The following is a 26,836-nucleotide window of genomic DNA, read 5'->3' on the forward strand; positions in this document are numbered from 1 at the left end:
TTATGAATGTTATAATTCTTGACATCTGATTTGTGTCCATTTATTCTTTTACGTAGAGACTGTCCAGTTTGACCAATGTACATGGCAGAGGGGCATTGCTGGCACATGATGGCATATATCACATTGGTGGATGTGCAGGTGAACGAGCCTCTGATAGTGTGGCTGATGTTATTAGGCCCTGTGATGGTTTACAATACAGTAAACCACATTTTAGAATATAGCTGTTCCTTTTCAAAATGTCCAGACTACTAGGGGGTATTTTGGACTTACTGGCTTACCCACTATTTGTACTGGAATGAAGTCTTGAGAATATTTATAGGAATGTAAAAGTATATTTGACATCACTAACCTTTTTCTCTCATTCCTGTAGTTTAACACTGCTGATCAGCGACTTTTTTTCTCCCACAGTTTCGTAAAGGAAAAAGTATTTGTATGCTAAATTTCAACCTTGACTACAATTCTATAGCCAACTTATATACCCTTGCAAAATGAGATAGATAGAAATGCTGACAAACTAATATTTTGTCAGCACTACAACAGAGTTGCTATTGTCAGTAAAAGCACAGAGACCAATGATCTACATTTACAATGTTTTTCTCACAGGGCCATAAGTAGTAGGAAGTCTAAAATCCCAAAGGAAGACGTAAAACTGGATCTGATGAAGTTGCCACCACTACTCTGACACCAAAGTAGCGAGCTGACTCTTGTGATGGAGCCAACAGTCCCGTGAGAAATTAGAGCTGAGCTGGTACATTGCATGATTCATGAACTGGGAAAATAGAACTATATATTGTAGGTGAAGAAAATGTGAGAACTTAAGATCGTTGTGAAAAACTTACTCTGTACATCTAAGCAAAATGAGAATCTAATTTAAAAAAATTAAAAGTGCTTCTGGTTGCAAAAAGAAAAGGAGTACTTGTGGCACCTTAGAGACTAACCAATTTATTTGAGCATAAGCTTTCGTGAGCTACAGCTCACTTCATCGGATGCATTCAGTGGAAAATACTGTAAATGTTGATTATCATCAGAAGATTTGCATTTTTTCTCTGGTTAGCATAATATGCAATATTATAAATATAATATAAAATGCAAATCTTCTCATGATAATAAACATTTACAGTATTTTCCACTGAATGCATCCGATGAAGTGAGCTGTAGCTCACGAAAGCTTATACTCAAATAAATTGGTTAGTCTCTAAGGTGCCACAAGAACTCCTTTTCTTTTTGCGAATACGAGACTAACACGGCTGTTACTCTGAAATCTGGTTGCAAAGTAAGCCTTGACAGTATAAACTGATGCACAACAGTTCTCTTGAATCTGAAGCAAGCCAGGCAGAAATGGTGGGATGAAAGGATGATCTTAATGGGTTGATAAGTGTAAATCCTAGTTATAAGCATTTAATGGTCAGTATTCATATCCTGGCACAACCTATTAGTTTTTAAGAACAGCTCACTGTTGATTTTGGTGACTCTCCATGTTCTGATAGATTATGGTGTTTGGTCCCATATAATTATTAACTACTGCACTGCTGATAATTGTTCCTGAAACTTTTAGCTAATAGGCTTGTCTAGGTGCAGCTGCGTGTACCATATTGTTTATAGTAGTATTGTTGTGTAAATAGTATTAGAGCCTTCTGACTGATAGTTGTGACTCTCTGGGGGTTTTTTTTAATTTTTTTTTATTTTTGTTTTGTTAAGATTTCATTGAAATTCAGTCAGGTTTTTGGGCGGTGTTGACTTTTGTTTTCATCACCTTTTTTCCTGTTAAGCAAGCACAAGGAGCAAAGATGGAGAATGAAGTGATGCTTTTGATGGACTGTTGTGAGTATTGTCATGAGTAGAAGAGGCAAAGCTTAGGATGTATCCCAACTATAATGGGATGTGCAAGATGCCATGAGCAGTCAGGCAGTGAAGAGCCACAGGGATGGGTGGATAGACTTCAGTCTTTATGCTGTTATTAAAAAGAAGCAATGTTTTAAACTCAGAACATGCTAATATTATTCTCAATAGAAATAGTTTCCTCCAGTGTTCTCATTTCTTAGCCTTGTTTTGTATCTTGCTTCCATTCATTAAAAAAGAGATTGTGAATTAAATGGTGATTATTTCCAAAACAATTTGTGACCTTAAGTATTATTTTAAATCTCAAATTATTCTTAACTATAAAGAGATATCAAATTTAAAGTAAAGCTGTAACTGGTTGTGGATTTATTCTCACCTGGGATTATTTATTTTGCTAGTGGGAGTAGAAGAAAGCATTCATCAAAGCTCTTTTGAAGCACCAAGGAGCTCTGCAATTTTTTCCTCTTCCACGCTACTAAACAGAAGGGCTGTTCAGTGCTGCATCCAGAGTCTGTCAGCAGCATTATTGAGTTTGCTGGAGAATTTGGCAGACAGTGAGAGTGACTTAGGGCACTCCTTGCCTTCTGTCTCTCCCAAACCCTGCTGTTTTAGGAATGAAGGAACCTAACCTGAGTATTAAATAGAGACCACTGGTTTGTTAGCTGAGACACCAACTAACTATTATCTTACATTAGAGAGACCAGGTGACTGAGGCATTTTATCTTTTTAAAAAAAGAAAAGGAGTACTTGTGGCACCTTGAAGACTAACAAATTTATTTGAGCCTAAGCTTTCGTGAGCTACAGCTCACTTCATCGGATGCATTCAGTGGAAAATACAGTGGGGAGATTTATATACACAGAGAAAATGAAACAATGGGTGTTACCATACACGCTGTAAGGAGAGTGATCACTTAAGATGAGCTAATACCAGCTGGAGAGTGGCGGGGGAGAAACCTTTTGTAGTGATAATCAAGATGGGCCATTTCCACAGTTGACAGGAAGGTCTGAGGAATGGAGGGGGGTATAGTTTTACTTTGTGTAAAGGTCATTACACAAAGTAAAACTATTCCCCCATGTTTATTCCCCCCTCCCCCCCCACTGTTCCTCAGACCTTCTTGTCAACTGTGGAAATGGCCCACCTTGATTATCACTACAAAAAGTCCTTCTCTTCCCCCCCCCCCGCCCCCCAAGCTGGTATTAGCTCATCTTAAGTGATCACTCTCCTTACAGAGTGTATGGTAATACCCATTGTTTCATTTTCTCTGTGTATATAAATCTCCCCACGGTATTTTCCACTGAATGCATCCGATGAAGTGAGCTGTAGCTCACGAAAGCTTAGGCTCTAATAAATTTGTTAGTATCTAAGGTGCCACAAGTACTCCTTTTCTTTTTGCGAATACAGTCTAACACGGCTGTTACTCTGAAACCTGTCTTTATCTTTTTAGTGGACCAACTTGTGTTGGTGAGGTAGAGAGAGAGACTTAGACAAGATTTCAAGCTTACACAGAGCTCTTGTTCAGGTCACGAAAAGCCACTCAGAGTGGCACAGAACACAAGGTGGAACAGATTGTTTAGCATAAGTAGTTAACACCCATTTCAGGGGACGATACAAGGTGAAGTGGCCCACAACACCTCTCCAAACCTTGCGGGGTTAGGGGAGAGGGAAGCTAAAGGGAGGGGTAAGTGAGTTATAAATTGTTGTAATAAGTGTCTCTATTCAGTCCATGTTTTTTAGTATCTAGCAAAGTTATGAATTTACGCGCCCATGCTTGTCTTTTGAAGGCATTGTGCAGGTTTCCTTTGAGTAGGAGGACTGAGGTCAGATATAGTGATCGCTTTATGAAAAGTGTTCACTCACAAGTGATGTGGTGTTTTTGTCTTTTATCATTTTTCTGTGGGAGTTCATTTTGAGAGCATAGTGATTGTCTGGTTTCACCCGCATAAAATCATACAATTGTAGAACTGGAAGGGACCTTGAGAGGTCATCTAGTCCAGTCCCCTGCACTCATGGGAGGACTAAGTATTATCTAGACCACCCCTAGCAGTGTTTGTCTAACGTGCTCCTAAAAAATATCCAATGATGGAGATTCCACAACCTCCCTAGGCAATTTATTCCAGTACTGACAAAGTTTTTCCTAATATCCAACCTGAATCGCCCTTGCTGCAATATAAGCCCATTGCTTCTTATTCTATCCTCAGAGGTTAAGGAAAACAATTCCCACCCCCTCCTTGTAACAACATTTTATGTACTTAAAAACTGTTATCATGTCCCGTCTCAGTCTTCTCTTCTCCAGACTAAACAAATCCATTTCTTTACCTTCATGTTGTTTTCTAGATATGTAATCATTTTTGTTACTCTTCCCTGGACTTTCTCCAATTTGTCCACATCTTTCCTGAGATGAGGTGCCCAGAACTGAACACAATACTCCAATTCTGGCCTAATCAGCGTGGAGTAGAGTGGAAGAATTACTTCTTGTGTTTTGCTTACAACGCCCCTGCTAGTACTTCCAGAATGATGTTTGCAATAGTGTTACGCTGTTAACTCATATTTAGCTTGTGATCCACTATGACCCCCAGTAACATAGTTGATACTGAAGCATTCAGTGCACTGGATGAGGTACACCACATGTTGTGATAGACATGTGTAAGACCCATGGATCTTGAAAGGCGTGTTGGATGGGGGGTGTTAATCATCATAGCAGTGGAGATAGGTCTACAGGTTTTGTATCTTTTATTCTGGCAGAGGCTGGTTCTGCTTTGAGTTGGTATGTCCTGCTCTGTTGGAGTTTGCTTCTGATGATGAGGTTGGGTTTCTTTCTGAGGGCCAGAAGAAGGGGATTAGGAAAGATTTCTTTCAGGATATGGTCCCCGTTGAATATGGGTTGTAGTTGTTCAATGATATGCCGTATGGGTTCGTGTGTGGGGTGGCAAGGTTGGAGAGGGTATTATTTCTATATTGAAGCAGGTTTTCTCAGGGTACTTGTGTGGTCTGTTTCATGGTGTGATCTGTTTCTCTGGTGGAGTGTCCTTGCTTCATGAAGGCAGTTTAAGTGTGTGAAGATGTTATATTTCGAACTTTCTCCTCAGAGCAGTGGTGCTCAACTTATTGGCTGCATCCAATAATATCTGTATGGCCCTGAGGATGTCACATGGGCTGAGGGCTGAGAACCACTGCCACAGAACATATTATGTGGTATCTGAGTCCCTGGCTGTAGATAAACAGATTTCTTGGTGTGTTAAGTGTGGTGACCCATGGGTTTCTTGTAAATAGTGTCTTTAGGTTTCCATTATTGAAGCTGATTGGGGTGTCCAGGAAGTTGATGCTAGTGTGGGAGTGTTCTAGAGAGAGTTTAGTGGAGGGTGGTGGTGGTTGAAGTTGTGGTGGAAATCTGTGAGGGAATTTAGGCTGGCTGTATAGAAGATAAAAATATTATTGATGTATCTCAGGTATATCATTGATTTTGTGGTGCATTTGTCCAGAAATTCTTCTTCAAGGTGGTCCATGAAGAAGTTGACATACTGGGGAATCATCCGAGTCCCCAGGGCTGTTCCCAAACACTTGGACAAAGTGTGTGTTAAATGTGAAATTGTTATAGGTGAGGATGAAATGGATGAGTTTGGTGAGGTTTGTGGTGGATATCTGAATGTTGTCCATTATCTTGTAAAAATTTGAGGCAGGCTGAATGCCATCATTGTGAGGGATATTGGTGTATAGAGAGGTGACATCCCTTTTTTCATAATTTCAAAGATCTTTTCTGTCTGAAGTATACATTTTCATTATCGTCTAGATAAAATGAATGTATTGTTTACATATTGCTTTATAGATTATCTTCTTTTTAAAACATCTTTAATGCCACGCCACTACTGAATGAGGTCCTATAAGCGTCATGGAGCAAATTCCCCTACTAACAGATCTTGGCATGCCTGGCAATATTCATGAATCATGAGATGTCTGCATATTTCCATTGTAGCCATAGCTCCCTCATCCTTGAATATGCGCTAATCTCTTGCCCATTAAAAGATGTGACTTTGAGGGGTCCACAGTAATGATCTGCAAAAGATACACATTAGCATTCTGCTAGACAGTCATGCAAGGTCGCCCAAGGTAAGCTGCCAGCTGTCCAGTTTACCAAGGTACAGTGAAATGGAAGTGAGTGAAATTGTGTTGAGTACTAGGTGCACCACATAGTTAAAACTGAAGCATTTAGTGCACAGGATGAGGTACATCATATGTTCTGATAGGCACGTGTATGTGATATTTGCACTTACCTAAGACAAAATATGTTAGCACAAAGTGTTTTGCGCTGAAATATATTCTTAGATCCCCTGAATATTCATCTATCTAACTGCGAAAACGGATAGGGGTAAAGGAGAAGTTCTGTAAGGAATCTCTTTGAAACACTTACTTTACTTTTTTAATATTCCCCCATTTTAGTCAAATAATATAGTTGAGTGTATCTGTAGGTGAAACATTCACGTGCTGGAAAGATAAGAAAAGAGTTTGATTAGCACCCATTGTGGAGTTTAATTGTACTTTCTCCAGGGAGGAGTAATGCTTTCCATGGTTTGGTGCTTTGCATGATGGTTGATGCTGCGTGATACTCTTACCATCTAAACCTATCCTGTTTAAGAACATGTAAAGCTAGGACTTGGCAGGTGGAGCAAGGAGATGGCATTAAACTAAGATTTAATTCTTAATTTTCTCTAGTCTCGATAGAGTACATAAATTTCTCAGTGGTCAGTTTTAAAAACTATTCATTCAAACCAGATATAGCCCATTTCATTCTCTCTTTAATGGGGAACCTAATAACTTTCTCTGATGTGGTGCATAAAGCACTGATATTTTGTTTTGTTTTTATTGCCAGATGCAAACTTGTTCATGTATTTATAGACAGTAAAGCTATTGGTGCCAGACAAGAATTTAAATTAATATTTTCACCCCCACTGTTTTCTCTTTCACTCTGGATATCTGTCTCAGGCCATTACTACTCTTTGCATCCTGCTACCACATAGTGACTTTGTTGTCACTTGCAGCATTTCTTCTGTTGTTCTGCTCTTATGCCTGGAACAGCTACTCAGTCAGTGTAGACCAACAAAGCTGGTGACTTTTAGCAAAGGAACAAATGTCTATCCTTGCTAGTCCACAATCTGCTAGGCTATTATTCAGTATTTTGCAGTCTCAAAGCAACCACATGTTCTGGCCTGTCCTGTTTACCAAGTCCCATCCTTTCCAACTCTTAAAAGATTCCTGAAAGCCCTCCTCTTTTGCAGGGAATCATATGAGCTATAGTGACCACATGTTGTTCTCAGTGTTATACCAGAATCTGGCCATACTCATGAGTATTAAAAATATGCCATCTCTTGGTGATAGGGATTTAGTTCTTTCTTTAGCACTTCCTTCCTATTGCAAAACAGCATGTGCCTTCATGACACTATGTAAATAACAAATCTGCTTCCTTACTAAATATCTTGACACATTTTACTAGATTACCTTCACTTTCTATGGCTTCTGCTCCCTTCCCCTTGTCTAAGAGCCATCACAGCGGCAATACAGAAGTTGCTTTCTGTAGCACGGCGAGAGTCACCGGTGTGGCGCCTCCTGCTGGTTGTTCTGGGAATTAGCTCTTTAGCCTTCAGAGCGCCCTCTGCAGGCCAGTGTCCCACTTGCCTCAGGCCACCATGTCCCTCCCGGACCCCAGTGCCCCTTTATCTTGGGTGCTGCCCCCTGGCAGTACACGCTCTCTCTGGGTCTCCCCACCCAGGGGAACCTCCAACCCTCTATCCCCACCTCGCCTCAGTCTATGGCTACTGCCAGTCACCCTCTAGCCCCCGCTCACTGAGGCAGACTGCAGTGTACAAGCCATTCATCATTGGCAAAGCGGGGTTTTAGCCTGCTGCCTTTGCCTAACCCCTGGGCTGCAGCCTCTGCAACCCCAGTACCTGGTTTGGCCTTTGACAAGGCCTGCAGCCTGGGGAGTTGCCAGGCGGGGCTCCTCTCAGCTTTCCCCAGCACGGCTCAGTTGCCTGCACCCTCAGCTCCCAGGCAGCTAGGTCTTTCTCCCTCTGAAGCTGGAGGGAGAGCGTGTCTAGCTCCTGGCTCATAGCCCTTTTATCAGGGCCAGCTGAGGTCTGATTGGGGCGTGGCCCTGCTGTGGCTTCTTCCCCAATCAGCCTAGCTTTTAGCCTGCAGCTCCAGCCCTCTCCCAGGGCTGGCTGTAACCCTTTCCAGACCAGAGAGCGGGTGACCACCCCACACACGGTCAAATGGAATGTTTTCAAGATATTCTTTTGATATTTCTTGCTATTTTCTAATTCTCCTCTGATTTCGTATCTCTCTCCCCTCTCCTTCATGAGAATCAAAATCTCCTTATGCTCTACATTACCAGATGTCAGGCATACTGGAATACTGTTTTTATATGTTAGTGTGCTAGCTTGTATTGACACTGTTGGCAGTAGTCTGCTGTCATGCTCAATTGGGACAGAAAGGCCTATTGCTTGTTGGAAAATTAATTAATTCAGAGTGTCTGTGTGTTGATAATAGAATTATTTTAAAAGAAGATAAAAGCACAAAGAAGCCTGCATTAAAGTAAATTAGCTTTTAATTTTATAAAGATCCGAGTGTGAAATATAAATGAACTAAATGGTGAAGCTAGCAGATTTTGTGAAATTATAGTCCAAAAAATACATCAACTGTGATCCAGCACACTTCCATCAACTGAGAAGTCCCTGAGGGGCTCAATAAGATAAGTAGTTTTTCACAGCAGAGTCCAGTTATTTTTTTCCTGATGTCCATCTTCTCTCAGAATAGATGCATACCACCAGGCTCTGCTTTAGGGTGTTCTCCTGAGGAGGTACTAGTGCTAGCTTTCTTTGATCTCGCTGTGAAGAGGACAAGCGGAGTCAGGATGACCATGGTGGGAGGTGCTATTTCTTCTAACCTGGTCTTTTCTTCTACTTTGAAATGGAGAAGAGAAAGCAGGGCAGCCCTTGACCTTTCTTCCCTCTCCAATGAAGAAAAGCAGAAAAGAGCCAGCCTCTCCTATCATGCCTCTCCCATCCTCAGTGCTCATCCTCAGTGCCCTCCCTCAGAAAAGGAAAACCCTGCAGCTACGAAAGTGAAATAAGCTCTAATAGCGTAAGATACATTGACAGTGGTATAACTTAATCTGCACTAGGGCTTATACTATTATAACTGTATAAGTTAAAAAAGTGACTCCCCCAACTGACCTAGTTATACTGGTACAAGTTTTCTAGTGTACATCAGCCCATAGGTCTTTGAAACCTGTTCTGAACTGAACCCGGATAAAGACATGGTGTGAATGTTAAGTGAAGACACTAAATAAGGAAGTACTTTCCTATGATGATCGTGGTTGTTATTAATTAATTTATTATTTATATGTATTACCATAGTGCCTAGGAGCTTGTCAGAAGGTTGCACACTTTTTGAGTTAAGTGGAATGACACCCATAATAGACCTGCTTAATATCACAACATATACACAGCTCTCAACTGAGACCATAGCAGTAGCTCTGTCTTGGCTCCCTCAGAGCAGAGCCAAGGATGCAGATGTTATAATAAATGCATTAGAATGCCATTAGAAAAATAGGACTGCTCTGTAACAAACTATTTATCATGCTGAACACCTCTAAGGCTGATCAGAGGGGAAGGAAGCTGGAAGAAAAATGTCTAGAAAGGCTTTTGTAAAATCATACATACAAGCCCCTCCCTCCCCCAAAAGTGAGAGAGAAATCCATCCATCCTTGGGCCCATAACTTAGTTTTATTTCACTAACCTCCATGTTCCATAATTCACAAAGAGTTTATAAAAGCAAGCCCCCCCCCTTCTTGTCAGGAAAGATCTGTGAATATGGAGCCATAAGGGGCCCTCGTCTTAGTAAAGCCTCATGCATTTTACAAAATATTATACAGTAGGTTTACTGGTACAGTGTAGTATCATAAATAATGAAAATTGGACTGCACATGCCAAATGAGCAAAGTAAATTTGTTATGAACTTTCTAAATGGTTTTATTCACTAACTTGCTAATTCTCAAAATGTGTTGATTCACAGTGGTTATTCTCAGATCAGTTATTAGCGTAAGTTAGTGAAGTTCTGCTTTACTAAAATGTGTCTTTGGAGATTTTTTCAAACAGGAGTATCAACATTTTGGTTGCTGCAACTTCCTTCAAGATCAGAGAACCTTTACTTTTATCCAGTTTATATAAAAGCATGCAAAAAACAGAAGCTCACATGATTAAGAAGTCTCATCTATAGGAGAGAAATAGCAAAGTTCTTGTGTAGTCCTGATGGCTAGGTATAACATGGTACAGCATACGCGTGTACTAGAAAGCCCAAAGAGGGACACACATAACCAAAAACCTGATTTGGTTTCCTGAGGACTGCACTTAGCCCTGTTTTGTCAGACGAATCAATTTTCCACCACAACCCAACCCTCTCTTGCCCTGTGGACATGAGAGAGTAAGAGATTGGATGCACAAGTAGTTTGAGATTTTCACTTTGTGGATTTGGTTCTCCACGCCATAGAGGACTCTTGGCTATATGCCCACTCATAGTCTCTACTGAGACTTGATCTGAACTATGACAGCATCTCACTTCCTGCTGCACACCTTGCAAGAACTTGCAGGATCAAAGCCATAGTTGTTATAAGTGAACCCCATGCCAACCCCATCCCCATTGAGGTATAAAGAACAGCAGTGCCATAAAATATATCCACAGTTGTCAAAGGGTATGAAAAGCAGGGATTCTAGGGCAGTTACCTTAGTTTGTAGCAGAGATATTAACAGTTTCTGTGCAGTTCCAATCAAATGGTATTGTCTCAGCCAGGCAGAGTTCAGGGATGCTGTACAGCTGCTGATGGATAACTAGAGGTTTTTTTTCTCAGTTGTACAATTCTCTGCACTCTGGTTGTGGATATCAGATTTGCATAATCACTGTATGGTTATTTCTTAATAACTATAACGGATGCAGATCCTTATGTCCTAGTGGGCTAATAATGACAGCTAGCCAATCAGAGTACAGAGATTTGCATAATCAGTGGAGTTATTTCTGAAAAATCACACAGTGATTATGCATATTACTCTGACTACTCCAATTCTTCTGCCCTGATTGGCTTTTGTACTAAGAATTTGTTGCAGCAAACAGCCCCCAAGAGACTACCTCAGTCTTTCCCTCCAGCTGAAACAGGAAAATTCCAAAATGTACATAGGGGCAAGAAGAAGAAGGGGCTGGGCAGGGGGTGCAGGCAGAAGAAGATGGGGTGGTTCACACTGCTGAATAGAGAGATGTTCAAAAAAACCCTTTTAAATTTGTTTTCCTTTTCTTATTATTGCCTGTCCTCATCCTTCCCTGCCTACAGGTTAATTTGTTTCCAGAATAATTGTCAGAATTATGTTTACATAGGGCCATGGAAGAACAAGGCCATATTTTTGGTACTAATGTTTAATACAATGATATAGTGATACTCCTCTCCTACAAGCATGCCTAACTCAGTCTTAAACTGAATGTTCTGTTCAAAGGGATGGTTAAAACGAGGAACAGTTCTATATTGAACCATGGGGTGAGCTGTTCATTGTGACTCCCAAAAGACAACCAGCACCTTGAGTTTTGCTGGTAACCAGCCAGTGATATGCTTTCACAATTCTTCCCTACTCAGAGGGATAGGCAGCTGCATTCTGCACTAGATGAAGAGACTGAGCAGCCTAGGTGGTTAGTCCCAGACGCACCATGTTTCCAACCAAAGAAGTAACCAAAGCACTGGTGACCTTTTGACACGGTCTTTTGACACGGTCTCCCACAGTATTCTTGTCAGCAAGTTAAAGAAGTATGGGCTGGATGAATGCACTATAAGGTGGGTAGAAAGTTGGCTAGATTGTCAGGCTCAACGGGTAGTGATCAATGGCTCCATGTCTAGTTGGCAGCCGGTGTCAAGTGGAGTGCCCCAGGGGTCGGCCCTGGGGCCGGTTTTGTTCAATATCTTCATAAATGATCTGGAGGATGGTGTGGACTGCACCCTCAGCAAAATTGCAGATGATACTAAACTGGGAGGAGTGGTAGATATGGTGGAGGGCAGGGATAGGATACAGAGGGACCTAGACAAATTGGGGGATTGGGCCAAAAGAAATCTGATGAGGTTGAATAAGGATAAGTGCAGGGTCCTGCACTTAGGACGGAAGAACCCAATGCACAGCTACAGACTAGGGACCGAATGGCTAGGCAGCAGTTCTGCGGAAAAGGACCTAGGGGTGACAGTGGAAGAGAAGCTGGATATGAGTCAGCAGTGTGCCCTTGTTGCCAAAAGGCCAATGGCATTTTGGGATGTATAAGTAGGGGCATAGTGAGCAGATCGAGGGACGTGATCATCCCCCTCTATTCGACATTGGTGAGGCCTCATCTGGAGTACTGTGTCCAGTTTTGGGCCCCTCACTACAAGAAGGATGTGGAGAAATTGGAGAGAGTCCAGCGAAGGGCAACAAAAATGATTAGGGGGTCTGGAACACATGACTTATGAGGAGAGGCTGAGGGAACTGGGATTGTTTAGTCTGCGGAAGAGAAGAATGAGGGGGGATTTGATAGCTGCTTTCAACTACCTGAAAGGGGGTTCCAAAGAGGATGGCTCTAGACTGTTCTCAGTGGTGGAAGAGGACAGGACAAGGAGTAATGGTCTCAAGTTGCAGTGGGGGAGGTTTAGGTTGGATATTAGGAAAAACTTTTTCACTAGGAGGGTGGTGAAACACTGGAATGTGTTGCCTAGGGAGGTGGTGGAATCTCCTTCCTTAGAAGTTTTTAAGGTCAGGCTTGACAAAGCCCTGGCTGGGATGATTTAATTGGGGATGGGTCCTGCTTTTGAGCAGGGGGTTGGACTAGATGACCTCCTGAGGTCCCTTCCAACCCTGATATTCTATGATTCTATGACCTATAGCAGGTGCTGTACAGGAGACGAAAGAGCTCAATTTTCTGGTCAGCTGAAGATGAGAGTATTTCTGGCCATTGTTGGTAGCTGGGGATCCAGGAGCAGAGAGCTGTCTAGTGAGGCTCCAAGATTGAAATCCACTTTGAAAGTGTACATAAGTGTAAACATTGGAGCAGGTTTAGATCAATGAGTTCCTCAGAATGGTTTTCCCTACTAATCAGCTTCACCTTTTTCTTTCCTAGAGAGATCTTATGCTAACTGGATCTCTTTCTGGGTCATCTCTCTCTGTCTGTCACTATGAGAGCAAGGAAACTGCTCTATCTGGGTTTAATGACAAGGAAACCTAGTGTACAGTGTCAGCAGCATATCAACAGGGTAGCCAGCTGAAGGTCTTACTCCAATTCAGAGTGGACAAGTGGTTGCATTGTTAAACTCGCCACCGCAGCTGGCACTGATTGGCATTTTTGGCAGAGAAGGGAAGGAGAATGATTTATCCTCTTGCCTGTGGTGGTGTCACATTTGAGTTTCCTTAGCCCTGGTCTACACTAGGAGTTGAGGTCGAATTTAGCAGCATTAAATTGATTTAACCCTGCACCTGTCCACACGACGAAGCCCTTTTTTTCGATTTAAAGGGCTCTTAAAATCGATTTCCTTACTCCATCCCCGACAAGGGGATTAGCGCTGAAATCGGCGGGTCGAATTTAGGGTACTGTGGATGAATTAGATGGTATTGACCTCTGGGAGCTATCCCACAGAGCTCCATTGTGACCGCTCTGGACAGCACTCTCAACACAGATGCACTGGACAGGTAGACAAGAAAAGGCCCGCGAACTTTTGAATTTCAATTTCCTGTTTAGCCAGCGTGGCAAGCTGCAGGTGAGTGCAGAGCTCGTCAGCAGAGATGACCATGATGGAGTCCCAGAATCGCAAAAGAGCTCCAGCATGGACTGAACGGGAGATACGGGATCTGATCACTGTATGCGGAGAGGAATCCATGCTATCAGAACTATGTTCCAGTTTTTGAAATGCCAAACATTTGTCAAAATCTCCCAGGGCATGAAGGACAGAGGCCATAACAGGGTCCCGAAGCAGTGCCGTGTGAAACTTAAGGAGCTGAGGCAAGCCTACCAGAAAACCAGAGAGGCAAACGGCCGCACCGGGTCAGAGCCCCAAACATGCCGCTTCTATGATGAGCTGCATGTCATTTTAGGGGGTTCAGCCACCACTACCCTAGCCGTGTTGTTTGACTCCTTCAATGGAGATGGAGGCAACACGGAAGCAGGTTTTGGGGACGAGTAAGATAGCTCACAGCAAGCAAGCGGAGAAACCGCTTTTCCCGACAGCCAGGAACTGTTTCTCACCCTGGACCTGGAGCCAGTACCCCCCGAACCCACCCAAGGCTGCCTCCTGGACCCGCCAGGCGGAGAAGGGACCTCTGGTGAGTGTACCTTTTAAAATAGTATACATGGTTTAAAAGCAAGCATGTGAAAGGATTAATTTGCCCTGGCATTTGCAGCTCTTTTGGATGTACTCCCAAAGCCTTTGCAAAAGGTTTCTGGGGAGGGCAGCCTTATTCCGTCCACCATGGTAGGACATTTTACCACTCCAGGCCAGTAGCATGTACTCGGGAATCATTGTAGAACAAAGCATTGCAGTGTATGTTTGCTGGCGTTCAAACAACATCCGTTCTTTATCTCTCTGTATTATCCTCAGGAGAGTGATATCATTCATGGTCACCTGGTTGAAATAGGGTGCTTTTCTTAAGGGGACATTCAGAGGTGCCTGTTCCTGCTGGGCTGTTTGCCTGTGACTGAACAGAAATGTTCCCCGCTGTTAGCCACAGGGAGGGGGCAGGGGTGAGAGGCTAGCCACGCGGTGAGGGGGAGTCAAAATGCGACCTTGGAATGAAAGCACATGTGCTATGTATGTAATGTTAACAGCAAGGTTTACCGTGAAAGAGTGTACCCATTTTTCTATAAAATGTCTTTTTAAATACCACTGTCCCTTTTTTTTCTCCACCAGCTGCATGTGTTTCAAGGATCACAGGATCTTCTCCTTCCCAGAGGCTAGTGAAGATTAGAAGGCGAAAAAAACGCACTCGCAATGAAATGTTCTCTGAACTCATGCTGTCCTCCCACACTGACAGAGCACAGACGAATGCATGGAGGCAGACAATGTCAGAGTGCAGGAAAGCACAAAATGACCGGGAGGAGAGGTGGCGGGCTGAAGAGAGTAAGTGGCAGGCTGAAGAGAGGGCTGAAGCTGAAAGGTGGCGGCAGCATGATGAGAGGAGGCAGGATTCAATGTTGAGGCTGCTAGAGGATCAAACTAATATGCTCCAGCATATGGTTGAGCTGCAGGAAAGGCAGCAGGAAAACAGACCGCCGCTACAGCCCCTGTGTAACCAACCGCCCTCCTCCCCAAGTTCCATAGACTCCTCACCCAGACGCCCAAGAATGTGGTGGGGGGGCCTCCGGCCACTCCACTCCAGAGGATTGCCCAAGCAACAGAAGGCTGGCATTCAATAAGTTTTAAAGTTTTAAACTTTTAAAGTGCTGTGTGGCCTAGTCCTTCCCTCCTCCACCACCCCTCCCAGTGCTTCTCTCCTCCACCACCCCTCCCAGGCTACCTTGGCAGTTATCCCCTTATTTGTGTGATGAATTAATAAAGAATGCATGAATGTGAAGCAACAGTGACTTTATTGCCTCTGCAAGCGGTGATCGAAGGGAGGAGGGGAGGGTGGTTAGCTTACAGGGAAGTAGAGTAAACCAAGGGGCAGGGGGTTTCATCAAGAAGAAACAAACAGAACTTTCGCACCGTAGCCTGGCCAGTCATGAAACTGGTTTTCAAAGCTTCTCTGATGTGCACCACACCCTCCTGTGCTCTTCTAACCACCCTGGTGTCTGGCTGCATGTAACCAGCGGCCAGGCGATTTGCCTCAACCTCCCACCCCACCATAAACGTCTCCCCGTTACACTCACAGATATTGTGGAGCGCACAGCAAGCAGTAATAACAGTGGGAATATTGGTTTCGCTGAGGTCTAACGAGTCAGTAAACTGCGCCAGCGCGCTTTTAAATGTTGAAATGCACATTCTACCACCATTCTGCTTGCTCAGTCAGTAGTTGAACAGCTCCTGACTACTGTCCAGGCTGCCTATGTATGGCTTCATGAGCTATGGCATTAAGGGGTAGGCTGGGTCCCCAAGGATAATAGGCATTTCAACATCCCCAATGGTTATTTTCTGGTCTGGGAATAAAGTCCCTTCCTGCAGCTTTTGAAACAGACCACAGTTCCTGAAGATGCGAGTGTCATGTACCTTTCCCAGCCATCCCACGTTGATGTTGGTGAAATGTCCCTTGTGATCCACCAGTGCTTGCAGCACTGTTGAAAAGTACCCCTTGCGGTTTATGTACTCGCCAGCTTCATGCTCCGGTGCCAAGATAGGGATATGGGTTCCGTCTATGGCCCCACCACAGTTAGGGAATCCCATTGCAGCAAAGCCATCCACTTTGACCTACACATTTCCCAGGGTCACTACCCTTGATATCATCAGATCTTTGATTGCGTAGGCTACTTGCATCACAGCAGGCCCCACAGTAGATTTGCCCACTCCAAATTGATTCCCGACTGACAGGTAGCTGTCTGGCATTGCAAGCTTCCACAGGGCTATTGCCACTCGCTTCTCAACTGTGAGGGCTGCTGTCATCTTGGTATTCATGTGCTTCAGGGCAGGGGAAAGCAAGTCACAAAGTTCCATGAAAGTGCCCTTATGCATGCGAAAGTTTCACAGCCACTGGGAATCGTCCCAGAGCCGCAACACTATGCGGTCCCACCAGTCTGTGCTTGTTTTCCGGGCCCAGAATCGGCGTTCCACCGCATGAACCTGCCCCATTAGCACCATGATGCCTGCATTGCCAGGGACCGTGCTTTGAGAGAAGTCTGCGTCCGTGTCCCCATCACTCTTGTCACCGTGCTGACGTCACCTACTCGCCCGGTTTCACTTTGCCAGGTTCTGGTGCTGCATATACTGCTGGATAATGTGCGTGATGTTTAATGTGCTCCTAATTGCCAAAGTGATCTGAGCGGGCTCCATGCTTGCCGTGGTATGGCGTCTGCACAGAAAAAAGGTGCGGAACAATTGTCTGCTGTTGCTCTGATGGAGAGGGGGCGACTGATGACATGGCTTACAGGGCTGGCTTTCAGGGAATTAAAATCAACAAAGGAGGTGGCTTTACACCAAGGAGAAACAAAAACAACTGTCACACAGAGTGGCCCCCTCAAGGATTGAACTCAAACCCCTGGGTTTAGCAGGCCAATGCTCAACCCACTAAGCTATCCCTCTCTCTGGTATTTCAGGCAGGACTGAATCTCCATTAAAGTTTTCAAGGTGCCCCTGACAGACCTCACCAAAACAATTGTCGGCTGTTGATTTCACAGAGGGAGGGAGGGGGGGGAGCAAATGAATACAAAACAAATCTGGTCTATTTCTTGTTTTGGTCCATTCCATCTATTTTTTACATCTTTGGCTGGCAGCAGATGGTGCAATAGGACTGCTAGCCATCCTCATCTCCTGGCTGCTCGGCAGAAGATGGTGCAATAGGACTGCCTGCAGGACTAAAGAGAATGACCTGGTCGAGTCACTCCTAATTTAGTCCCTGCGCCTATGTCTGCCCAGGCGCTCCTGACCGACCTTACCGAGGCGGCCGGGAGCACCTTGGACATGATGACGATGGTTTTCAGGCCTATTGCACTGTCTGCTGCCACAAGGCAATGGGTTGCTGCTGCTGCGTAGCAATGCAGTACTGCGTCTGCCAGCACCCAGGAGACATACGGTGACCGTGAGCTGAGCAGACTCCATGCTTGCCGTGGTATGGTGTCTGCACAGGTAACTCAGGAAAAAAGGCGTGAAACGATTGTCTGCCGTTGCTTTCACGGAGGGAGGGCCTGATAACATGTACCCAGAACCACCCGCAACAACGTTTTTTGCCCCATCAGGCATTGGGATCTCAACCCAGAATTCCAATGGGTGGTGGAGACTGTGGGACCTGTGGAATAGCTACCCACAGTGCAACACTCGAAGTCGACGCTAGTCTCGGTACTGTGGAAGCACTCCGCCGAGTTAATGCACTTAGAGCATTTTGTGTGGGGGGACACACAATCGACTATATAAAAATGATTTCTAAAAAACGGACTTCTATAAATGCGACCTAATTTTGTAGTGTAGACATACCCCTAGTGGGGCCATATGGAGAAGCTTGCACTGTCATTGCCAGTGCTGCACCTGTTCTGTAAACAAACAACTTCATTCTCCAGGGAGGTCAGGCAAGCATCTTTCACCGGAACTGAATTCACTTAAAACAAAATTAAAAGGTTTTCTCAGGTTTCTGCCTGCTGGTTTTAAACTTTCTAGATATTTGAATTATTCCAGTGAAAAACAGCAGCCATGATTAACACACAAGTTTTATTTACACTAACTTGTCTTATTATTTTCTCTCGCTTTTAAAAACTATTTTAAGGTGGGGATTTACTTTTCTGATTGTAATGAAGCAAAACATTGTTCCCTCTAGATGTAACATTTCAAACAGTATTCGGTAGTAACATCGTTTTTTGTTTTTAATTCCAAGAGTTTGTTTTTTGTAATAATTGTAAGAAAATTTAGTAATATGAACTTCATTTATTTTCAGGGTTCCAGATGATGAGATGGCAACAGAACCACTAAAATATGCCGAACAGCTTCCTGTAGCTCAGATAATACACCAGGTATGCCTTTCCATTACAAGTATTTGCTTTCAGAATACGCAAGATTCATAATCTTTAAAATGTAATACTTTTGTTAGGTTTTACAGAATCAATATGCTTATGCTAGAGGCACAGACAAACTTTAGATGACAGCTGTTAAATCATAAAAGTCTTATTCAAAGCACAGCAATTAAAGGCTATTTGCACTATGACACAAGAATTCTGACTTCAGTGGTGACACAGGGTGCAGTTAAAAATTTTGTAATTTTTTTCCCTAAAAAACAGAAATAGATTTCTTCCAACTTGCATCTTGACCCGAATCACAACATGCCTGCTCTCTTTGAAAAAGCAGCTAAATTACAATACCATTATCACCGTTTATTTGTAATGAAGAGTTGAACAGGGAAAACAATTTCCTTTCCCAATATAATTCTGAATGAGGTCTGAGTAACATTTCCATTTCCAACAGCGGTGCCATCATACTTTCTGTTCCTTGCACAGCATAGCTGGTATCACAGCAAAAAGCACTGTTGGTAGAGTTTTGCCTTAGGTATTTCATTCTAGTTGTGGCTTTAATTAACTGCTGTCCCATTGGGCCAGATGTTGATAATCTGCCATCTAGACAATATTTACAGCTCTGGCCTTCAGACACAATTGACTTTGAACCATGATAGATCAACAAGAGAAAATGGAAATCCACCAAATGTCAAAGTTGCTGAGAGTATCCTATGAGTATTTATTAATTGTTGTTGTTGTTGTAGATCTTTTCAAATATCTTTGTCAATCAGAGGGTTTCTTTGCAGTTGAATTGCTTGCTGCAGGCAATGCCAGTTTTAGCTTAAAGGAAACATGGGCTTTATTTTAAAACTTTCAAGCGTACAGGCATTTTCTGCAAGATGTAAACACAAGGGATTTTAATTTTTTTTTGGCTGAAATCTGCACCTCCGGGAAGAATATCTGATGTGTTCAGAACATTGGAGATTGGAAATCAGGACCAGTTTGTATGTCAGGAATTCCCTGGTGTTGTCAGAGCTTCAGATGACCCAACAGCCTTCAAATGTCACATTTAAAATTCTGTCTTCATGCCTGACTCTCAGCATAAATGAATTAAACAACAGAGCAGGCAGCAAGTCAATATGTTCTTAACAGCAAGAGTGAGGAGTGAAACAATTTGTGGGTGGTTTGGAATAGGTAAATAGGAATTGCACTGATTGGTTTACCTAGAGGAAAATCTGAAACAGGAAAGAGAATTAACCTTTAAGAAGGCTTACCAAATGAAATGTCACAGTAATATTTTTACAGCATAAAGAAATTAATAACCATAGATAGTTCATTTGGCTATTGTGTGATGTCTTGCAATGGAATACTGCGTTGTGGGAAGGCAGAAATATGTTTTCATATACTTTATCTCCTTGCTATAACAGAAGCTTACCAATAGTGTAGGACCAGATCCTAGTCTTCATCTGGTGAAAAGCAGCTACACAGACCCAGTTACATAGAGATTTCCCTGGCATAGGATGATGTAAAACTCTATGCCAACCCCTTGGAAGCCGTTATCTAGGGAGTATGTGAGGAGGCAGAATGCCCTGGCAATCCCTGCTCCTGGAGTAGCCCCTTCGGGTAGGGCGGTCATTACCAAAGGTGGAATTTAGAGCAACCCTGAAACTGCTCTACATTACACTGGATGTCCATCTCTTAAAGTAGCTGCTTTCACATTCTTATCAGTTTCTTCATAAATGTAAATAACTGAATGTTCATAAATATAACTTTGTCACACAAGGCACTATTTTTGGAGAAAAGGAAAAGCAGCATATACTCTATGTGAAACATCCCCAATCATTAACATTTACTTTCTTTTGCCTGTATCTTAATTTTTTGGAATAGCCTAATAGATAGCTGGCAACTATATTCAAATGGTACCATAAGTTTGTTGGTATTCTGGGTACCACCAAGTGTCTATCACTGTTTCTTGAGGTCCTTAAACATTATCTCTAATACTTTCTCCAGTTTTTAAACCACTGTAACATGGTAGCCATTAAAAACCTTCTCTTTGATTTCTCATTTCTTTGCTCTATGAGAAAAATTCAGGTACAGTACATCTTGAATTGCTTATTACATATGAATTGCATCAAAAGGAAACATTGCACCCAATCTTGATTTCAACACCGCATTTCTTTTGTATTAGTAGTAATCTGTTACCATATTCGTATAAAAATGGAACAACCACCACATAGAGTTTAGCAATTCTAAATTGAAGAATTATATCAACCTCAATACATTAGCGCACAATTAATTTAAAAATACAGACACACAAAGAAATGAAAGGATAAAAACCAAAGGGAGTATTAATATTAAAATATAAACCACCAATTTTCTGAATATAGAGCAAATCAGATATACACAAAAAAGGAAGATAATTGCTTTACCAGTCTAAAACAAACACACAAACATTAGATTTAAAGATATTTTAAGTAATTGGAAAAGGAAGAACCTGGACAGGCATTAATGTAAAATGTAAATCAGCTATAAAACAAGCATTTACATGAAATGGACACACAATCTGGTTTTAAAATATTACAATACTAGGTAGAAGGAGCCTTGGCAGCCAACTGGTTGACAGCCTGTACAGAATGAATTGCCAAGACGTTGGAAATCAACATGACGGCTCTTTGATTCTTAAAATATCCTGTAAGTAGCATGAAGTAATCATGTACTCTTGAACAAAAATATTTAAATTAAGTTTTAAAATAGCTTAGTCAAGCTTAACGTGAATACTACAGAAGACATCCTAAAAATTTGAGGGTTTTTTTTTTTTGTACACTAATATATGCAGACAAATTTGGATTGAGTTTATGTATAAAAAGGCAAAAAAGTTAGGAGGTATTTCAGTTCTGGTTTTTTGTTTTGTTTTTTTGTTTTTTAATTCTTTTTTTATTTTGTTCTAGTGAGAGAGTGGAGAAAAATGTTAACTTAAGTCATATTTGGAAGAAAAAGCAGTATGTTGGAAGATTCTATTTTTGTTCATCATATACAAAACATTCATTCGTACGGCTTCAATTCAGCAAGGTATTTAAGCATGTGCCTAGCTTCAGTGGAGCTTCTCATGCACTTAAATTTAGGCAATGCTTATACACCTTGCTTAATCAGGGCTTAGAATATTGATGACATTTGAACTATCCTCATATGATGTAACCCAGTAACTTTACAGATATTTTACTTATGAAAGGGATGTTTCAATGAAAAGTGTCCAATCTCATAATTTTGTTATAACATGAGGGGGAAAGGAGTCCGGGAGAGCTGGCTGTATTTTAAAGAATCCTTACTGAGGTTGCAGGAACAAACCATCCCGATGTGTAGAAAGAATAGTAAATATGCAGGCGACCAGCTTGGCTTAACAGTGAAATCCTTGCTGATCTTGAACACAAAACAGAAGCTTACAAGAAGTGGAAGATTGGACAAATGACCAAGGAGGAGTATAAATATATTGCTCAGGTGTGCAGGAGTGAAATGAGGAAGGCCAGATCACATTTGGAGTTGCAGCTAGCAAGAGATGTTAAGAGTAATAAGAAGGGTTTCTTCAGGTATGTTAGCAACAAGAAGAAAGCCAAGGAAAGTGTGGGCCCCTTACTGAATGAGGGAGGCAACCGAGTGACAGAGGATGTGGAAAAAGCTAATGTACTCAATGCTTTTTTGCCTCTGTCTTCACGAACAAGGTCAGCTCCCAGACTGCTGCACTGGGCAGCATAGCATGGGGAGGAGGTGACCAGCCCTCTGTGGAGAAAGAAGTGGTTCGGGACTATTTAGAAAAGCTGGATGAGCACAAGTCCATGGGGTCGGATGCACTGCATCTGAGAGTGCTAAAGGAGTTGGTGGATGTGATTGCAGAGCCATTGGCTATTATCTTTGAAAACTCATGGTGATCAGGGGAGCTCCCGGAAGACTGGAGAAAGGCTAATGTAGTGCCCATCTTTAAAAAGGGGAAGAAGGAGGATCCAGGGAACTACAGGCCAGTCAGCCTCACCTCAGTCCCTGGAAAAATCATGGAGCAGGTCCTAAGGAATTAATTCTGAAGCACTTAGAGGAGAGGACATTGATCAGGAACAGTCAGCATGGATTCACCAAGGGCAAGTCATGCCTGACTAATCTAATTGCCTTCTATGGTGAGATAACTGGCTCTGTGGATGAGGGGAAAGCGGTGGACGTGTTGTTCCTTGTCTTTAGCAAAGCTTTTGACACGGTCTCCCACAGTATTCTTGCCAGTAAGTTAAAGAAGTATGGGCTGGATGAATGGACTATAAGGTGGATAGAAAGCTGGCTAGATCATTGGGCTCAACGGGTAGTGATCAATGGCTCCATGTCTAGTTGGCAGCTGGTATCAAGTGGAGTGCCCCCAGGGTCAGTCCTGGGGCCAGTTTTGTTCAGTGTCTTCATTAATGATCTGGAGTATGGCGTGGACTGCACCCTCAGCAAGTTTTCAGATGACACTAAACTGGGAGGAGTGGTAGGAATAGGATACAGAGGGGCCTAGAAAAATTAGAGGATTAGGCCAAAAGAAATCTGATGAGGTTCAACAAGGACAAGTGCAGAGTCCTGCACTTAGGGTGGAAGAATCCCATCCACCAATATAGACTAGGGACCGAATGGCTAGGCAGCAGTTCTGCAGAAAAGGACCTAGGGGTTACAGCAGATGAGAAACTGGATATGAGTCAACAGTGTGCCCTTGTTGCCAAGAAGGCTAACAGCATTTGTATTAGTAGGGGCATTGCCAGCAGATAGAGGGACATGATCATTCCCCTCTATTCGACATTGGTGAGGCCTCATCTGGAGTACTGTGTCCAGTTTTGGGCCCCACACTACAAGAAGGATGTGGAAAAATTGGAAAGAGTCCAGTGGAGGGCAACAAAAATGATTAGAGGGCCAGAGCACATGACTTATGAGGAGAACCTGAGGGAACTGGGATTGTTTAGTCTGCAGAAGAGAAGAACGAGGGGGGATTTGATAGCTGCTTTCAGCTACCTGAAGGTGGGTTCCAAAGAGGATGGATCTAGACAGTTCTCAGTGGTACCCGATGACAGAACAAGGAGTAATGGTCTCAAGTTGCAGTGGGGGAGGTTTAGGTTGGATGTTAGGAAAATACTTTTTCACTAGGAGGGTGGTGAAGCACTGGAATCGGTTACCTAGGGAGGTGGTGGAATCTCCTTCCTTAGAGGTTTTCAAGATCAGGCTTGACAAAGCCCTGGCTGGGATGATTTAGTTGGGGATTTGTCCTGCTTTGAGCAGGGGGTTGGACTAGATGACCACCTGAGGTCCTTTCCAACCCTGGTATTCTATGATTCTATGAAAGCTTAATCAAACGGTAACTTGAGGCCAGAATCAAATTGGATGCTTCTCTCTTCCAATCCTTTGTTAAATGCTGATCATATTAAGTGAAAACACTTTAGCATTTTGGAACAGTACAATAGTTTAGATTTTTGTTTGTAATAGTAACTTTACAGTTCAGTACAGCTTGTCAGTCTGCTCTAAGGCTGGGGGTGGGAGGCCCCCACTAGCAGTGCAACCTAGAATGCTCTGCATTTACTTCTGAAGGGTTGAACATTCCTATATGTACTCTCCTTGTCTGGTGAAAAAACACATTGCTACTGGGAACTAGTAAATGAACATCCTAATGTATCTAGTATCCCTTTGTTGCTTTTTTTAGTACTTAAACTTAGCAAATAAATTACTGTTTCATTTCCCCAAAGAACTGTTTGATCCCAATTTGAGAACAGAAACCTTCAAAATTAGCAACTAAAAAAATTGCTTTTCTAGAAATAATTGTTAAGGGAAAAAATTTATGACGGTAATCCCAAGGGATTTCTATATTAAATTAGTCCTCTAGTGTAAATGTGCCTTTGAATTGCTCAACAAGAACTTGCTTTTGCCACTGAGGTTCCAGTTCAGCAAAGCTTTTAAGCACTAGATTAATTTTAAGCATGTGAGTAGTTGGGGCTACTTCCATTAGTTAAATGTTTTGTTGTATTAGGGTCTTAATTCACAGTTTTGACTGTCCCATCCAATCCATAGCTGGAAGGATGAGGACTGCGACATGGGGAATCAAATGAAAAATTAAAGGAAGAAAATGGATAAGGGGTTTTCAGAGCTGTAAAAGGGGAGCAGAAAGACCAAGGTCGTGGTTGGAGCAGTTAGTGATTGTCAAAGGTAATTAACTGCTCAGCACAGTAGTTCCACAGTTAACCTTGCAACTAAGGGTTCTCATTTTCATCTCTGGTTTCAGCCCTTATCTCATTTTGTCCCCCAAACTCCCCCCATCTCTCGTTTGTTTATTCTCAGGACCTGATTCCAATCTCTCTAGTTTTACAGTGCCATGTAAATTCATTCATTTTCAGTGAAGTTATTCCTGTTCTTTGTTGATTTAGCTGGGAGAAGAATCATGCCCACAAGTATAGAGAAGAGATTTGTGAAATTTGTGAAATTTGAAGGAAAACACTGAAACCATGTTCGTATGTCAAACAAGTAAAATGTACAGGGTTCAGGTTTCTAAAATGCTCTATTTTTGCTGTTCTTTGTGGGGGCCTATAACACAGAAATACTTTAAAAAACAGCAACAACAAAACCCCCAAACAATCCAATGCACAGAAGCCAGTACTGCTCCTGGTAAGGGCTTTCAAAATGTAGTCCAGTAACTATAACTGAAAGCTGACCATGAGGATGGTTCCTTGCACCTCCGGTGCATGCTACTTTGGCAGGGCTCCAACAATGAGAGCCTGTTCCTGTCAGCAGGGATCTTCACTCTCTCCTGTCTTGGCTCAGAATGGAATCTTTGCCCTCTGCACCTACCCCAAGACATTTCCTTGAATCTAGTATTTTACAAACAGCAATTCTGGGAGAAGCTGTCAGCACCCAAGGACTTGAGCTGTTGTTTCTCCTGGCTACCTCCATGAGGAAGGGATGCATGTCTCTTGTAGGCACTCATAGAAGGAGGATCTATGGAGATATTCTTTCCCTGCTTTTTTCACCCAGATGAGAGGTTGGGGAAGTGGCTATCACCATGCTTGTGGGTTCAAGGCAACAAGTACAAGCTGCCACTTCGATATGAAACAATCTTGGTGTGGCCCCCTTACCAACATATGGAGCTGACGTTCATGTGCCACTTCACTGGTGAAATCTTCACACCAACCCAGCCCATAGGCAGAATATTTTTATCCACACACACCCCATCTCATTTGCAAGGGAGACAGGTGGTGACATTTCTCCTTAAAACGATGGCATGTCAGCTCCAAGCAGCACCAGAACTACACATTGAGGTATCAGCTCTAGCATATTTATAATACAATCTTTTTAAATTAGTTGCTTTTAATAGTTTATTTAAAACCGTCCTTTGCTGAGAAACGTCTGATTTCATAGCTCTTTGGATTGGTTGACTCATAGGGAAGTAGGGGATGATGGGAGTCATCTTTGGATGAATGAACTAATACTTGCCACTATAATCTTGTTAAAATTTGCTGAACTTATCTGTTGGGAAACCTGTGTGAGCAATACAATCCAGTGAAGAGATACCCCCTTGGAGGAATAATGCAGAAGAAACAGATGACTTCAAATATAATTGCATTTTACAGTTACTTAACAGACATTAATTTGCAATTAAACTATTCAGTTTTTCTTCCATAGTCTAAATTTGAAATTAAAATTTTGAGTTTGACTTAAAAAATGGTATTTTCTATGGAAAATACTTGCAGTTCCTTCCTGCTTCGTTAAACAGTGATAAACAGATGGGTCAGAATTCATTTGTTTACATGTTATTACGTTCATCTCCTTTTAATTGGTTGAAAATAAAATGGTGATTAGCACTGTGTAAATTTTATTCAGCTTTTATAAAATGAGTTAAGGGTGTTTAAAATTTTAATCAGGCACATAAAACGCTTAGTCAGAGAACAAAGGCAATACAGGTTTTAGTTTAGGTGCAGACACTGATATTCTTGGATTAGAACAATTTATCTGGAGATAAAAATACATTGATGAATGAAACTCATATTGAAGATTTTACTTTATTTTCAAACGTATAGGACACAATTTTCAAAAGCAACCAGTGATTTTTTTGAGTGCTCAACTTGAGATGTAAAAGCGTGTTTAGGAATTGCTACACAGCTACTCTCTGAAAATTAATCTCCTTTAAGGTGGGCATCCTAAATTACTGTGTGTTTGTATACAACATACACATATTCTACATATAGGATGTATTCCCTCTGCCTAGTGATGCCATGAGTCAGAATCACCAGGCAAGTGGTCAAGAAGAAAAGTCCTGCATTTCTCCATCTCTCACTAGGAATT

General features: G+C 42.3%; 1 protein-coding gene across 2 annotated transcripts in view; it reads left to right on the top strand.

Moving 5' to 3' along the window:
• Positions 1-26,836, top strand: part of PIGK (phosphatidylinositol glycan anchor biosynthesis class K) — a 128,960-nt gene that overhangs the window by 75,558 nt on the left and 26,566 nt on the right. Inside the window, exons 10-11 of one of the 2 annotated variants that reach the window (XR_014712729.1) lie at positions 18,454-18,529; positions 21,095-21,196. Coding sequence is in view for 1 of the 2 variants with exons in the window: in XM_084637179.1 (XP_084493305.1) it covers positions 18,454-18,529 (76 nt within the window). In the remaining variant the exon portion in view is untranslated. The remainder of the gene's footprint in view (positions 1-18,453; positions 18,530-21,094; positions 21,197-26,836) is intronic. The other variant, XM_084637179.1, reaches the window with a different exon arrangement.

This window comes from Lepidochelys olivacea (genome assembly GCF_965140295.1).
Source record: "Lepidochelys olivacea isolate rLepOli2 genome assembly, chromosome: 8".
Lineage (NCBI taxonomy): Eukaryota > Metazoa > Chordata > Testudines > Cheloniidae > Lepidochelys > Lepidochelys olivacea.